Here is a 17,881-nt window from a genome sequence, read left to right on the forward strand (position 1 = left end):
GTTTTAATTTGACATATTAATTATTTATTTAATTATTAACTTTTATTTTAAGTGCCCAAATACTCTTTTAAATCTGTATTTATATTTGCTTCTCTATATTTGTATAACATGAACACCCCGAATTGTAGGTCTTTGAAAATGTGAAAAATAGCTGGTAACACTTTAGAATAATGGTCATTAGTTAATGTATTAACTAACATGAACTAACCATGAGCAGTACATTTGTTACTGTATTTGTTCATCTTTGTTAACGTTAGTTAATATAAATCCAGCTGTTCGTGGTTTGTTCATGTTAGTTCACAGTGCATTAACTAATGTTAACAAGATTTTAATAATGCATTAGTAAATGTTGAAATGAACACTAACAAAGATTAATAAACGCTTTATAAGTGCAGTTCATTATTAGTTAATGTTAACTAATGTAGTTAACTAATGTTAACTAATGACCATTATTCTAAAGTGTTACCAAATAGCTTAATTTAAGAGCTTCATAATGCAATTAACAATTAAATTTTTTTTTGGTAAACCTAATAATTTCTTAGTAAAGAATGGTACAGTGAACACCAGTCGATACAAAAAAAGATGGATTTTGCTCAGAAAGAACAAAAATGACAGGGAAGACTGGCTGTGAGCGGTGCGGAGAGATTTGTTTACACAGCCGCTGAGATATGGAAAGGTAAGATGATCCGTGCGGACGCACTTATATGGTTATCTATTAGCACACGCTTCATTCAGCATGTCGCTGTCGCTCTCTCCTCGTCTTTCATCCTCATCATCAGCTTTCTGAACCCACTTACTGTAGCTGAGACCCTTCTGTGGGTGTGTATTGTCCTGTGGCTGTTGTTGTCGTGTGGGACTGCACACAAGAGTGCCCGGCCTGAACTGAAATAGCAGTGCCTCTCACGTCCCGCTAATGTAATTAGAAAGCGTTTGCATTGACTGATAACAGAAGAATGTGTTTTAGCCCAGCACCTATTTTGGGACCACCATTCCGCCCCCGGTCCTCGGGTGTCCTTGTCTTAGACCAAGTAGAACTTTCAGTGATGAAGCTATATATATACATTTATTAGGGCTGTCAAAAGATTAATCGTGATTAATCGCATCCAAAATAAAAGTTTGTGTTTACATAACATATGTGTGTGTACTCTGTTAATTATTATTTATATATAAATACACACACAAGCATGTATATAATTAACAGTATATACATGCAAATATTTCTTAAATATATACATGAATGTGTGTGTGTGTGTGTATTTATATATAAATAATAATTAACAGAGTACACACACATATATTATGCAAACACAAACTTTTATTTTGGATGCGATTAATCGCGATTAATCTTTTTACAGCCCTAATATATATATATATGTATGTATGTGTGTGTGTGTGTGTGTGTGTGTGTGTGTGTGTGTGTGTGTGTGTGTGTGTGTGTGTGTGTGTGTGTCAGGAAGATTTTTTTTTATGTTTTTGAATAAGTGTATTTTGCTCACCAATGCTGTATTTATTTGATAAAAAATACATTAAAAACAGTAATATTGTGGAATATTATTACCCATTAAAAATAAATGTTTTCTATTTGAATATATAATAAAATGTAATTTATTCCTGTGTTGAAAAGCTGAATTTTCAGCATCATTACTCCAGTCTTCAGTGTCACATGATCCTTCAGAAATCATTCTAATATGATGATTTACTCTTAAAATCCATTTGATTAAATTTTTCCTAATCTTTGAAACGTGATGTTTTATGAACAAATTTCGGGAGGAACACGTTCAGATAATTAAACCTAATTAAACACGAGTGGAGCACATTAAGGTAATCAATTTAATCAACGATAACAGGTGTATATATACAGTAGATTTACCTCCTTTCGTTGACAGTTTTTTAACATCCCTCCACCACCCCATCTCTGTGGGGCGGGAGTTGCTCAGTGGTTCATGAAGGGTTATGGTGGTTCAATCCCCGGTTCCACCTGACCAAGTTTCGAGGTGTCCATGAGCAAGACCCCTAACCCCAGCTTCTCCCGACGAGCTGGATGGCGCCTTACATGGCTGTGTGAGGCAATATGTAAAGCGCTTTGGTGGCCATGGGCCTGTTGAAAGTGCTATATAAATGCAAACCATTTCCTCACTTTGATTTAATAAACTCTTATCAACACAATCCATAATACAATGCAGTCTAGTTCTAGACTAGCTCTATAATTGGGGTACTCTGGGTTCATGCCAAAATTACGAGCCCAGAGCCCTCCCCTGGACAGCACGCCAAATACGCATAATCTTTACTCTATTTAATTTGATGTACGTATATGAACTCGTGAAAGTATAATAATTATTTGTGAAGACAGGCCATTTTTCATTCAAGTTCTAACAAGTAAAAAAAAAGATGATTTATCATGTCAGGTTTGACTGTTCAGTTCTCTGAGACGGCAGTAATTTGCACAGCTTGTGTTGGATAATTTAGACCCAGTCCTTACAATCTTAACTTTGTTTTTGGTTGCACGTTGTACTTGCAGGGATGGGCATTTCCAGTCCCCAGAGTTTAGCTCCAACCCTGATAAAACTCACCTGCCTGTAGCCTTCTAACAATCCTGAAGACATTGATTAGCTGGTTCAGGTGTGTTTGATTAAGGTTGGAGCTAAACTCTGCTGGACAGTGGCCCTCGAGGACTGGAATTGTCCACCCCTGTGATAGAGGAAGAGATGACAGGAAATGGTAACAGATTTAAACCTGCATCACCATATGACCACCATAGCTCAACCATTCCCCATGCTCTCTCTCTGCTATGTCTATTCGATAAGGCCAATTAGAGTGTTTAAGATCTGTGCATCATAGCTGATTGTGTCAGAGCACATGCAATAACCAATGCATTAAAGGCGACCTATTATGCCTCGTTTTACAAGATGTAAAATAAGTCTGGGCAAAAACGTGTTGTTTTTGTTTGCATTCCTTTAAATGCAAATGAGCTGCTGCTCCTGGACCCTCTTCAAGAAGAGGGCGGAGCTTCAAAAGCTCATGCTCCAGGATACCGGTGTTGTGTCGAATTTCGACCCCCTAATAATCTGGCAGGGGGTCAGAATTCAGCACAACACCGGCAACAACAAAACAGGACAATCTCACGCACTGAAAATGTCAATAGAGGTGTTCAGCCTTATATGTTCAGTCATATGTCATCTTACTGTACTGTGCATAATAAATGTGCGTTTATGAATTATGCAGATGGTCAGCATGGTGGGATAAAAATAACGACATAGCTCTGGTCTCCTGGTGTCTTCATGTGCTATCAGAAATGTCATAATTCCCTTTTCTGAAGTCGTGATTACGAGCTCATCGAGTGGGTGATTTCAAAGGAGTTCATGTCCCATTTTTAACTCGAAAACTCGTATTTACGATAATTCTGATACCATGTGAGGGTGAAAACAGGCATAGGTAGCTTATTTTGCAACGATAGCCGTACAGAGTGCCAACAAGCTCTTTCAGAAAGGCAATTTGGAAGGACTCACAACATATGATGTGTGAAACTTACTTTGTGCGTTTTGAATCTTTCAGATTCTACCTTTTTGAAAATCCAGCATTGAAAAGCCCCTTGTTTGAAAAGCAGTCCGGCGCAAAACGTATAAGACTTTAGCGATTTTCTTCAGTACTTTTAACCACGATGTCCTTAGTGACTCAGAAGGCGGGAGACTCTTATGTGCATTAGTACATCCCAAAACACTTGTAATGCCTCTTTTGCGCAGACATTGCACAACTCCAGTTGCTACAGCAAGGGGAACAGAAATGGCGGACTCTGTGCTAGTCACTCAGGGCTGTGTCTATTGGTGCGTTCAAGTCATGTTGTAAAGATCGTATTTACGAGTTGAACGCCACCACAATGTTGTAAATAACAGTAAGAAGTTCGGGATTTTCTTTAAGCCCCGATCTGTACGAGTTGGGGGCGTGTCATTGAGAAACATGGCGGAATCAATGGATGCAATAGTTGAATATAACAGGTATTTAGCAGTGACACGGTCAGGCATTGTCATTTACAACAAAGTAAGCTAGCATTGTAATATAACAATTAGCCTAACATATAACGATACAGTTTACAGTGGCTTCATAGATGAATTAAAAACGTAAAAGATTATAACTCACCTGATGCGCATTCTTTGTTCTTCATTTTCTATAAGCAGAATTAACAAACCTTTCTGTATTTTCGTGAAAATTCATTAAAAGAAGGTACACCGCCATCTTACTCCGACCAAAGAGACTTGAACGCACGTAAATACGAATGTCATAAACACGACTTCTCACCTCGTAAATACGAACATCCCAGGAGGACTTGAACGCACAATATGCTAACAGTGCAGATTGTCACCGGCTTTGGGCGGGGCTTCTCCCTACAATGACGTCATTATAGGGGAATCTGAATCAGCGTGTTTGAAGAGACTGCGTTTGGTTTATGGGAATTTAAAAAAAATTTGTGAGTGGATTTTTACCATTATAGGCTGGTTGTTCTCACACACTGCGGTGTTCAAACACCTCATAAAAGTGAATTTTGCATAATAGGTCCCCTTTAAACTCTGCATTAAACCAACTAGTGTTTTGCAGTGCAGTACCTAATTTAGTATCCAGTTAAAAGTGTTTGAAGTTGAAAAGTTGAAAAACATAATGTTGGAGCTTTTCACAGTATTCCAATTAGTTTTACAAATATTAGAACATATTTTCCTCTTTATTCTGTGATGCAATATTTATGCAACAGACAAACAAGTACAAGAGTGCAGTATCAGACCCAACAGTGATGCCAGTATCAGTGGATCCATCATTTGTGAAGTATATCCAGGGATGCCATAATGATGGATAATCACCTCAGAGCAGTTTGGCACTTGTGTGGGTGGACAAAGTCAGTACAGCGAATGTGGAAAAAGCACTGAAGTTTAAAACTTTATACTAATAGTCCTCCAAAATGCTTTCCCTGAGAGCAGTGCTATAAACATGACTGGTACGAATAGTTTAGAGCGCTAAACTTTGTGTTCATTTCATCCTGCTGTGATGCCCTTTCAGGAGGGACTTTGACCGAAGAGCAGCACATTAATACTTGATCTGAAAGGTAAACAATAGAGCATGTCTTTATCACATCTGATAGCAGGTTCTGTCTTTTCAGATCTCTTATCTTATCTACTTTCACTTTTATGGGCTGGTTGTGTTGTATTTGTAAAGAGGTTTAATCTAAAGGAACGAATCGGGAAGTCATTCATTTCAATAAGAGTTCCCAGCCCGTGAGAGACAGCGACAGTTGAACTATAATCAATGATTACATGAGTTTTAATTTATGGATATTTAAAGGAGTGATGAATTGAGAAATCAACTTTCCTTTGAGCCTTTGGTATATAAAAGTTCATCGTGATATAAGAATATCCTGCAAGTTTCAGAGCTGAAAACGTCCTTGTTAGTCAAAGAAAAGCTTTAATAGACACCAGGCCCAGAAAACGAGAGCTTTCAGAATATGTCGACCACTGACGTCATAGAATGCAGAAGCACCGCCTCAAGCCCCGTCCACTGGCTAGTGGAGCTACATGATGCCAGCTCACGTGCGTAAGACATTTTGTTTGCTTCATTTCACCGCGTAATCGATTGTAAACAAGACGCAGGTCGAGACTGGATTTGCAGACATATTGAGATTAAAAACACAATGCTGTGCTTCTATATTGGATCCAACAGGAACGGTGCAACACACTTATGTGAGTAAAACATGTTTTTTTATACGTGTTAGTATTGCATTGTTACAGATCGTTTGATATCTATTGATTACCTTAGCACGCTGTCACAGGCTGGAGAAGGTGTTATTGGTTCATTCGTTATCAGACTTGGACTTGTAACGCCAGCTCGCAAAGCCCAAAGTCCCGGGGCTATGTGTTTTTCAGACGGGCTATCACTGGCCTACTGACGCTGTAGTGAAATAACATTCCTTTCTTTTGCTCATGCACGTGTGTTTTTGTGTGTGTTTGTACGGTTCGCGGTTATATTCACTGATGATTGGGCGAGCCAAAAAATACAGAAATAGCATTCCAATCAATTGCGGGTGGATGAGAGATGAATCATTGTGTTTGTTTGATAAAGATATTTTTCGAGTCCTGTGACCGTTTCTCCAGATGCTTTCAAAACAATTCCTCACGTGTACTGACAGGGGAGCTGAAGCTCATTAAATATGCAAATGTTATCCAATCCTAGCCGTGGGCGTTTATTTCCAAGGCTTCAGTGCGGCACGCCCATCAAAACCGAGCGTTTTTCAGAGAGCCTCAAAACCAAGGCAGAAAATAGCCTATTACTTATTCATTATTATGTTTCTGAATGTAAAAACCACGCAGATGTCATAAGTTGACCTCAGACAACAGTATATATAAAAAAAGTGACACATTTAAACTTAATTTAAACGTGCATCAAGGTTGTGCATCAATGTGCATTCATAACTGAAATTAGAATGTTTTTTAAATTTCAGTTTAATTTGAGACGCAAAATTGCAATTTGAATGCGGATGTAATGATGTAGAATGTAATGGAAATTCTATAAGAAATATATTTATGCATTTGGCAGACACTTTTATCCAAAGCCACTTGCATTCATTTATGGAACACTTGACTTGGCATTGCTAGTGCCGGGCTCTACAAGTCTGAGCTACAAAAAGACAAATCTTGAACGATGGAACTCATTTTATGCACATACTATACTGTACATTTATGTTGAAGAACACTTTATTTCTAAGAACATCACTGAATTCCTTCAGTAAATAACACTTCCTGTCATTCTAATTCAAATGCCAATTCATCTCCCTTTGGGGACGTGGCCAATTAATCCAAATTATTATTCATGATTTGAAAAGTTGCCAATTCTTTAAGATGAGTGAGACAGATAATCATAATTTACTCTCCCTCATGTTGTTCCAAACTTTGACAATGACTTTGTTTCTGTTTCAGTGTTTTTTTCCCCAGTGTTGTCTGGGACTGTTGTTCAAAAAACGTAATCTGCAAAAAAATGTGTTCTGCAAAGTCATACTGGTTTGGAATGACATGAGCTTTGAACTATAACTTAAGCATTTTAACTAGCCTAACCAGAATGACTTTGTTGCTCAACTAGCTTCAGGTGAAAGATTGTTGCATGGTCACTTCAGTAGGGGAGGTGGGTATTTGTGACGGTCAAGTATTATAGTGTGTGTGAAAATACTATATTAATAACAAGCAGATCATATTTGACTTGTATGTAGTGTTGCATGAGTCTTACCAGAGCAGAATGGCTGCGTCTGGTTCCTCTTGTTGATGTTTCTTCCATGCCACAGTCTCCTTTTTCATAATTTTTTAAAAGTTGAAATAGTAAGATATGTGCATCACAGCACCTTCACTAATCAGTGCATTAAACCAACTAGTGTTTTGCAGTGCATTATCTGATTTGGGGTCAGATTTACTAAAAAGATTTACCACATGCTACCCAGACAGCAACATAAGCCCGCAGGAACTTTCCCCAGGAACTAGGGACTTTGGGGTGGTACTTGGTGTGTTTCGACCACAGGAACCAGGGTCTAAATGATGTTTAGGGTAAAGATCTCCCCCTCAAAATGGCCCTGCTTGCGAGGTAGTACTTTTTCAAAGTTCAGGAACTTTCAGGGGTGGGACTTGTGCGCTGACCATGCTGATTGGTTGAGCTCACGCATCATTTTATTTCAACCTAAAAGTCTGTTGTGGTGTGTGCAGTAAGAGTTGTTTAGTATTCGAATCAACAATGGAGTTTACAAAATACGACCGATGGACCGACGACAAGGTTCAGGCTTTATTACGTTTATTTGCGGAGGACGAAATCCAGTGGGCTCTGGAAAGTCACGCGCAGTCCTACGTCTCCGGACTATTCTTCACGATACTTTAGACCGCGATGGAAACAGACAAGACAGCAGCAGGTCTGAGGGAAAAAGAGTTCCTGGGACAAATTGTTCCGGGTAGTTTCGGTGGAAACGGGGCTATAGTGTCGGCCCAGATCTGGCCCACAGCCGTTGAATCCACATGTACCAGATGTGGCCCGGATCTGGACCAACACTATGTTGCTGTCTGGGTAGCATGCGGCCGCAATCTAATAAAGGCACAAATGGGAGAGGAAAGTTCTTCAGGTGATCTACTGACAATGTACAAATTCAGTGTCATGTCAGGTGCAAAAATGGGTTACGCCGTGTTTTTTGGGGGGCGATTAATAATGGCATAAATACCACTAAATGGACCACCGCAAATCTTAGTAAATCACGTTGCATGATTCATTTAATTTCTCTCCGCACATAAATTTTGCGTCTGAAAGGGAAACTCCTGCATATGTACATGCAATATGGTCAAGCACAAAAATAACTGCCCACCACAATAATTTCCCACTGTGTGTCTTTAGTAGATCCTGACAGTAGTTTTTAATGCCCAAAGAGGGTTTGTGCTGGTGCAAGTTGTTAGTAAATCTGTAAAGACCTTACCCAATCCCGCCCCCCTCTCTCTCCAACGTCGCTTCCTGTCTACATACTGTGCTATCATAATAAAAGGCAAAAACTATAATAAAACTTAAAAATAAAACTTTCAAAAGTGGGTTTTTGCAGCAATGCCATAGCTTGTTCAGTGAGAACCATTTTTCAAAATCTAAAGAAACTTTAGTGCATTGACAAGGTTCCAAGGATGTCAATTGTTCTTCATGGAACCATAGATGCCAAGAAATAAGTATGATTTGTTCTGTGAAAAGTGGCATCAAGCGCTCTTGTTATCAGTACAGGTCTCTTTATAAGTCCCAGTCCACGAGTGATACACACAAACACAGAGGTCAACCTCCCCGCTTGGCTTCAGGCCAGAAGAGAAGAGAGCAGAGCAAAGTCCGTGACAAAGGAACAGTAGGTTTTACTGTCTGGCCGAACTCCAGCTCTCATTACAGAGCTACGTTGCATACCTATAACCAAGAAACCTTTTGTCTGTCCGAGCAGGTCTGCAAAGGAAAACTGAAGCCCAGAAATCCAGAAGAGAGAGGCCTGCTTGTGTGTGCGTGCACAAGAGCGAGCCGAGCTCATTCAGGAGTCATAGAGTTAAAAATAACTTTATTGCGGATCATGTTTTGGAAGGAGGGATCTACTTCCCAGGCTAGGACGGCCTGCCATGCAGGGGCAGTGTGTGTGTGTGCATGCGTTTGAGCATGTGCGTGTGTGTTTTTGTGGCAGCGGCAGCGGCAGGAGCACGCTGACTTCACACACACAAACGCACTCTTCCGCGGGCCTATCCTGATGGTTTCTGTCCTGTCTTGTGCTCCAGATGAGCTGCTGGATGTAACCTGGCTCCATGAGTGCTATGAATGACTCCCTGGATGAGACACACACCTCTGGCAGCCTCGGCGAGAAAGCGGCCATATTTCGGGGAGCGAGAGGCAGTGGGAACGTCGTCGGGCCAGCCTTCATCCCATTGCGCTCGCCCTTGCAGCCACCCAATGCTGCGGTCTCCGCGCTCTTCAAGGGGAATAGGTAGGACACACACTTTCTATCGCAACTTCATTTTTGTGCATGCAACCGTCCGTGAAAGTGTGCACGCTTCAGTATTTTTGTCTTGTTTTCCAGAACAAATATCTTAACATCGTGATGCATGTACTTGAGAAGCAACAAAAAAGACAAAAGAGAGAGTTTATGCTATGAACAAATATCTGCCAAATGAGGTCATAAAAACAAACTACCCCACGTCGATACCGTACCTCGTTTCCAACCGGTTAATCGTTAACACGTCTGATCGGACAAGGAATAGAGCCGCCTTTGTGCTCTCTGCAAGGTCTATGTGAAAACGGCGTAGACTTTGTACCTGTAAACAGACACTGGAATCAAATCAAGCACCTGCTACTCTCCAGCTCTGGGAGGAATCACGAGTCGGCGGCCCTCTGTGCTAGCACATTACTGTATGTCACGTCTTCTGCGTGTTTGTGATACGGTAGCTCTGAGATCATGACGATGCGGCTTGAATGCAGCCCTCGAAAGAATGCAGACTCTGAAGTGTTTATTTGTGCCGTAACCAACAAACAACTGAGCTCACTCATATCTAGACTAGGGCTGGGCGATATGGCTGAAAACGATATAAGGGTTTCATAACGGTCGATATCGATAATTATTGATATGTTTTATGACCTATTTAAAATAAGTCAAGTCAACTTTATTTATATAGTGCTTTTAACAATGCAGATTGTTTCAAAGCAGCTTTACAGTGTTAAACAGGAAAATAATGCAGCATAATTTTATTCAGCCGTCTAGCCATTCTGGAGAAAACGGTCATCAGTTCATTTCAATTATCATACAGTGACAATGTGGGCTTTAGATCAGTAATTAGATCAGTAATTTAGTTTATATGGTTAATTTAGTTTAATAATTAGATTTATTTGGATATTTAGTTGAAAAATTTAGTGTCCCCAACTGGACCAGGAGAAAAATATTTTATATTTAAACATTTTTTCTTTTAAACTTAACCTTTCTCTGATTATAATCCCTTTAGTTATAAAGGCAGAAATGTCAACACAACCATGGAAAATACTCAAATAATTAAAATATAAACATTATCTCTTAACATTAAGGTGCAGTGCCTCCGTTATTTCTTTGTAACTGTTACCGTTTAGATGCTTTGTCATAAGGCACTGACGCAACATTACCTCTCCATGTAGTTTCAAAGGCTGAATCCGAAATCACCCTATACCCTACATAGGGCACTATTTGAGGGGACAGCCATTTGTAGTGGTGTCCGAAACCATAGTGGACGTTATTGAGTGCACTCATTCTATCCCACTTTGCACCGCAATAACGAGTGTATAGCGGATGTCCGAATTCGCTCACTCGTTTTCATTCACTCCTTCAAGTGAACTGTATCAGTGGATTAAAGTAGGGAATAGTGAATGAGGGTTTAGGGGGCGATTTCGGATTCAAAATTTCGGATTTATTGATATCGATTACGTGTCTATCGAAATACATATCGTTATCGTTTTATCACCCAGCCCTAATCTAGACACAAACAACTGAAACAAACACACCTCGCTGCTCTCTCGTTTCCTTAGGTGACCGTATCCTTCATTTTTTACGTTTTGCCAAAAAATGCCATACTATAATAGATACAGTTCAAGAAGTCTTTGGACTCGAAACATAATTATGCTCCCATTTGAAACGAGACCATTGGCAGTGTGTTGATCAACACTGAAAAAATGTGAGCTAAAAATGATAAAATCTAAGTTAACTGGTTTCATTCAAGTCAAAAATATCACTGAATCAACCTAGATACATGAATTTACCCCAACAAAACTAGATATACATTTACATTTATTCATTTAGCAGATGCTTTTATCCTAAGCGACTTACTATTGAGATTCAATTATATGGGTTAAATCAGGTAGAAATAACTAACAATTGACCTATCGGTAAGCCCCGCCCCCCTTAGTTACTGTTGCTAACTCGGACAAACAAACGGAGTTGCTATATCTTACAATGTACAGCTGTCAGTGTGAAAACCTTATCCCAAGATGTTTTTGGACACAGATTGTAGCATATATCCCGTCCGAATGATGGCCAAACTTCACTGATGGTTTATCAAGTTTATTGCATCGTTATTCACTCCAAAAAGTCAACGTAAGAGCTGAACAAACAAAGCATTAGAAGTGCGCATTAACGTCTCATTCACAAACTATCTCTCTCCATTGCATTACCATTAACATACACAGTAAATTACACAAAAACACTCATTCAACTAACAGTAAACAAACATATACACAGACCGTATGCCTTTTCGAGGGTGCAGTTAATAACTGGTAAACTTTGTATCTGCAAAACAACTCCGATAAACTGCGTGCAAGCTCTTCCTTTTGTTACCCGGAGACTATAATACCCTCAAAATAGGAGTCCTCCTTAGTAGGACAGATAATGTAGACCTTAAACATATCTAAAATTAAATTAATTTACATATAACCAGTTTAATATGGAGAGGTTATATGGAGAGCCTTCGTGTTTTTGACCTACAGTGTTACATGACGTGAGAACAGTTAGTTATTTCGGTTTGTATGTTAGCAGGGACTTTAATCGTAACTTAACGAGAGTATGACAAATAGTAAATCCTCTCAGGATACCTGGACTCAGAGTTACAGTACCTCAGGCACAACGTTTTAGCATTTTGGTAGCATAAACACCATCAAACCGATGAGAGCTTCGGATTTTCCAATGTTTCTCTATGGCGCGGACACCTAAAAATGTCCGAGTTCCGGTCCCAGCGCAACTGATACTCAACTGCCATTGGCTCATCTGCGTTCGAGGGGAGGGGCTTACCGATAGGTCAATTGCAGGTTAAGTAAGAATTTATTACAATCATAAAGAAAAATTGGTTAAAAGTTTAAATAAAAGTTTTTATGACAAAAAAATATGCCCTTGTTGCATTGTAGAAACCCAATGCATCTAAAGCCACAAGTCTGGTCATTTTATATTTCAAATCTGAGAATGATATCTCTAAAACTCTGAGTTTTATAAAATCCATTTTTTAACACCATGCCATGTGACTTTTTAAAGAAGACCCTAAACTGCTAACTGATGTTTACTCACAGAAATGAAAATATAACACAAAAGAAGATATATATTTTTAAAATGTATCTGAAACAGGACATTTTCAAGTGCACTGTCAGGACAATTCACTGTTTACCTGGGACACACCTTGTGAAACCGGGACTATCCTAAGTAAACCTGGGAATCTTGTCACCCTGCCACATACGCATATACAAATACTGAGGCTTTTTCACCGTATGACTGCTGCAGATTTCGATGCAGGAGATTGATTTTCACAAATTTTTCACTCTTTCTATTTCTACTCTTTCCAATTTGCCTATTCCAGGCAAATTGTTGTGGTGATTGTCTTTGAATTTGTTTTTGCTTAGTTAAGATTTTTGTTGTTTTAGTGTGTGTGTGTGTGTGTGTGTGTGTGTGTGTGTGTGTGTGTGTGTGTGTGTGTGTGTGTGTGTGTGTGTGTGTGTGTGTGTGTGTGTGTGTGTGTGTGTGTGGTGTAGCGGGATAGAATATATAGTTTGTGCAGTATAAAACCATTATGTCTATGGCGAGTTCCCATAAACCACATATGCCAGTTTGTGTGTCAGTGTGTGTGTAGGGAGACAGAATATAGTCTGTGTGTGTGTGTCCGTCCTGGTAAACCCTACAACCCCACAAAGATGGCAATATCCGAAATCATTGTCCTTGTGGGGACATTTTTTGGTCCCCATGAGGAAAACAGCTTATAAATCATACTAAATTAGTGTAAGGGGAGAGAATATACAGTTTGTACAGTATAAAAATCATTATGTCTATGAAAAGTAACGCAACGTTTGTGTGTTTGTGTATGTGTCAACATTTGAATGCATTTGTAAGTCTTTTATGCTCACCAAGGCTGCATTTATTCAATCAAAAATACAGTAAAAACAGTAATATTGTGAAATATTATTAGTCAGTCTTCAGTGTCACATAATCCCTCAGAAATCATTCTAATATGCTGATTTACTAATCAAGAAACATTTATGATTATTATCAATGTTGAAAACAGTTGTGCTGCTTCATTTTTTTGTGGAAACCGTGTGATGCATTTTTTTTCATGATACTTTGATGAACAAAAAGTTCAACCCGAAACTTAAAAGTATTAATAAATATATACAGTGTGCATATATACAATATAATTCAAAAGTCAGTTTTAAAAAAAAAAGAAACAATATATACTTTTTCGCCAAGAAAGCATTAAATCGATCAAACGTGACAGTAAAGACATTTATACAATTACAAAATATTTATATTTAATATAATGCTAATAATTTTTTTTACTTTCTATGCATCCCCCCCCACCCCCCACAACTGTTTTTAACATTGATAATAATCAGAAATGTATCTTGAGCATCAAATCAGCATATTAGTATGATTTCTGAGGGATCATGTGACACTGAAGTAATGATGCTGAAAATTCAGCTTTGCTGAATAAATTATATTTTAATCTATATATATGAATTTGTGGATAATTATTTTTCAATGAATAGAAATTTAAAAGCAGTCTCTCTCTCTCTCTCTCTCTCTCTCTCTCTCTCTCTCTCTCTCTCTCTCTCTCTCTCTCTTCAGTCTTCTCAAGTATCCCATTCCACCTCTTTGTTGGGCATTCCAGCTGAAATAGAGCAAAACACACACACACACACACACACACACACACACACACACTTTTAATAAAACATTGTTTAGTATGCTTTTAAAGCTATTTTTATTATGATGACATATGAAATGTCCTTACAAACCACATTTACATTGTAATACCAGTGTAATAATGAGTTTGCAGCCACTACAACAGCAAGTTACTGTTTATACACATTGTATTATGTCATTGTATCAAAAGGAAAAGAAGAAAAAAAGGAATTTGCATACTATTTTAGCGCTACAAAACTGTGATGCATTAGAAATTACTGCAAAACATAAATATTTATTCTCAAATATAAAAGGCAGTACAATAAATACTACAATAATGTATTAAAACTTTACAATTATAATAGTTTAGCATTATTTGTTTCCACATTATATCAATGAAAATGTGATGTCAAGATGAAAATAATCCAAAAATCTCTTAATGGTCCTACAAACAAGCTTCATTTTCTTTAAGCAAACAATATTGCTTTCAGTTTAGGCGGCGAAATATGACCCGTGCATGTTCTCGACATGTTCCGTGAGATTTACCCATCAACAGAACTCCCTAAACGGATTATAAATAAGCACATGATCACGCAGCTTCAGTCTGCCGCTCCTCGCTTTACACCGGCCCTCCAGGGATCGTTCAGGTACAGCCGATGAAGTCATCTCTGGCTGAAGACTGAGTGTTGCCTGGGAGACGTAACTTCAGTCATCCGGGCTGTCATCATATGACATCAACCACTGCCTCACACAGCTGCTGTCTGCTGCGCTGAGAATGCAGATCGTCTGGTTTATGAAGTGTCCTTCGCGTCTCACATGCATGATAAGTGCTATTTTGATGGCGCTAGCGTTCCATGAGGAACGCAGATGTACTTTGTGATTTCACCCCAAAACTACAATCATAAAACCCTTCTTCATTACTTGAAATACAATTAAAAGCTAGTTGCCAGGGAAAGTTGTCTGGTTAGCCCCTGTTGTTAGAAACCATAATTACTTCATTATGAGGCCAAAAAGCAACAGGTATTATGCACCTTTTTTCTGAACAAACGATGAACGCGCAATGATGGATTCTTACTTCCGTTTGTATGCTGTCCTGTTCCGGTCTCCATAAGAAGCCATTGTTGAAATGGGGTAAAAAAGTGTGACTGATTTAATAAAACAGAAACCTTTTGAACATTACTAAAATTTTAAATAAGCACAGAGTTAAGCTGTTGGGGAAGCTACTCTGAAACTGTAGTTTGATAAGCTACAATCTACTCATAATGAATTGAGAAATCGACATTTCATTCAGCCTTCGATATATAAAAGTTTGTCGTGATTTAAGAAGATCCTGTAAGTTTCGGAGCTGAACACTTCCTTGTTAGTTAAATAAAAGCTTTTATTGACACCAGGCCCAGCAAACGAGAGGATGTGTCTAGATGTGACGTCAGAGTGTGGTCAAACACCGCCTCAACAGAAGAATAAGAGCGCCTGATTCTGTAGCCCCGCCCACCGACTCGTGCCTGACATGTTATAGATAAATAACATTGGCCTACGTGGAGCTAAACCGGATCGAATTTCCAATGCAATAAACATGCTGCATTTCCAACATTATGAATGCATGGATGAACTTTATTTTTAATGAAGATCCAGCTCACGTGGGGAAGACGTTTGTTCCTTCATTTCACCACGGATTCGTTTGTAAACAAGAGACTGGATTTGCAGACAGGATGAGATTACATGAATGAATTAAGCAAACACTAATGTAAGTAAAACATGTTTTTATATGTGATAGTATTGCATTGTTACAGATCGTTTGATATCTATTGATTATGTGTACGTGTCTAACAGAACATACCTTAGCACGCTGTCACAGGCTGGAGAATCCTTTATTTGAGTTTTGTTGATTCATTGCGATTCGTGATCAGACTCGGACATGTATGGGCCAGGGCTCGCAAAGCCCAACGTCCCGGGGCTATGTGTTTTTCAGACGGGCTACCAAAACGGCCTGCCGACGGGTTATCTTAAATAGTGAAATAACATTCCTTTCTTGATGTGTGTTGTTCACTCTCTTGACTTGATATTTGAAGGAAAAATACAACCGCGGAAGTTTTGATCATGTCACGCGCGCGCGCGTGTGTGTGTGTGTAAGTGATGAACGGTTCGTGGTTATATCCACAGATCGGGCAGGCCAAGTAATAAAAATAACATTCCAATTAATTGCGGGTGGATTGTTTGTTTGATAAAGACGTTTTGCGAAGCTCATTATAATATGCAACGCTTATCCAATCCTAGCCGTGGGTGTTTACTTCCAAGTCTTCAGTGTGGCACGCCCATAAAAACTGAGCGTTCCATGAGAGTGGCTCAAAACCAGGGTAGAAAATAGCCTATTACTTATTGATTATGATGTTTTTGAATGTAAAAACCACGCAAACATCATAGGTTGACCTCAGACAACAGTATAAAAAATAACAAAAGCCAGTTCATGACACTTTTAAGATACATTCAAGCAACCCTTCTGAAAAAGTAGTTCGCTACACTACAAGTTACTATCTCAAACTGGCTGTCAAAGTGCAAAATTGCCACAAATGTTACATCATTGCAAGAACAAAATATATGCAACGTGTGATAAGCACACTAAGCTATATCATGATTTTGTTTTCTGTTCGATTGACAGATGCTTTGCCAAAGCAATGGCGCAAAACACAGCGTTAGTGATCTTTCAGGTTCATTACACATTAAACTATGACGAGTCATCATAAAATCAGAAATAGACATTTGATGTAGAGCGCAATAAAGCAGGACAATTAATCATTTTAAAAAGGCTATTATTCATCTGTATGTGAATGTAAAAATAGAGAGTAATTAGCATAGCTGCAGTTCATAACATTAAGCAAAGATAATCATGTGCATTTGATCTGATATAACTCGAGTAAAAGGTTATGAGATGCATTATGTGAATGCTTGGCTGAAGAGATCTTTAATCTGGGAGAGCGAGTCTGAGTCCCCAACATTATCAGGAAGGCTTTTCCAGAGTTTAGGAGCCAAATGTGAAAATGTCCCTCCTTTAAAATACACTAATTTGACTGGGAAACACCGGAGACCAGGGCCCGTATTTATCAAGCTTCTCAAAGTGCCATTTTAGTCTTAAGTGTTGAGAATTTGTGCATTGTGAATTTGACTATTTCCAAACTTAAGTATAGAAGCAAGTTATCGAACTTCTTAAAGCTAAGAATCACTCTTACTCTCCCAGTTATTTAAGACAGCTCGAGAGGTCTCTCAAGTGGTCAGGAGTTGCCAGTAGGGGCTTGTGATGGCACTAAGGAGACAGAGACGTGCGGCAATCTTTCAGGAGAGGGAGAATGTTTTTGAAATGTTTGACGACGAACAGTTAATCAAACGGTATCATTTGGACAGAGCAGGCATCATCTTTGTCAGCGCTTCTTCTTCTCGCCAGTTCAGTTTTCTTTTGGTATCCATGGTGGCTGATTATATTATAACATCTAGGCTAAATATAGGCAGGTCAGTTAACAGCACATAGGTTTTAAAATGTGTAATTAAGACATGGTGGAAAACGTGTTTATCTTTCATTTCTAATGTGTATATCATAATGTATTCTCTTGAAAATTCGTTATTGTCAAATGTGTGTTGAATATAAACTCCTCTTAGGAACCATTCAATGTGAATTTATCAGAGAATATTCCTCAATAAGGA

At 38.7% G+C, this 17,881-nt stretch overlaps 1 protein-coding gene across 3 annotated transcripts in view; it reads left to right on the plus strand.

Moving 5' to 3' along the window:
- Positions 1-17,881, plus strand: part of grb14 (growth factor receptor-bound protein 14) — a 115,877-nt gene that overhangs the window by 15,804 nt on the left and 82,192 nt on the right. For 2 of the 3 annotated variants that reach the window (XM_079821420.1, XM_079821421.1), the window contains exon 2: positions 9,294-9,499. In XM_079821420.1, the coding sequence (XP_079677546.1) occupies positions 9,321-9,499 (179 nt within the window). In that variant the 5' untranslated portion in view covers positions 9,294-9,320. Of the gene's footprint in view, positions 1-9,137; positions 9,500-17,881 lie in introns of those variants that run through there. The other variant, XM_079821422.1, reaches the window with a different exon arrangement.

Source organism: Gobio gobio (genome assembly GCF_949357685.1).
Source record: "Gobio gobio genome assembly, chromosome: 7".
Taxonomy (NCBI): domain Eukaryota; kingdom Metazoa; phylum Chordata; class Actinopteri; order Cypriniformes; family Gobionidae; genus Gobio; species Gobio gobio.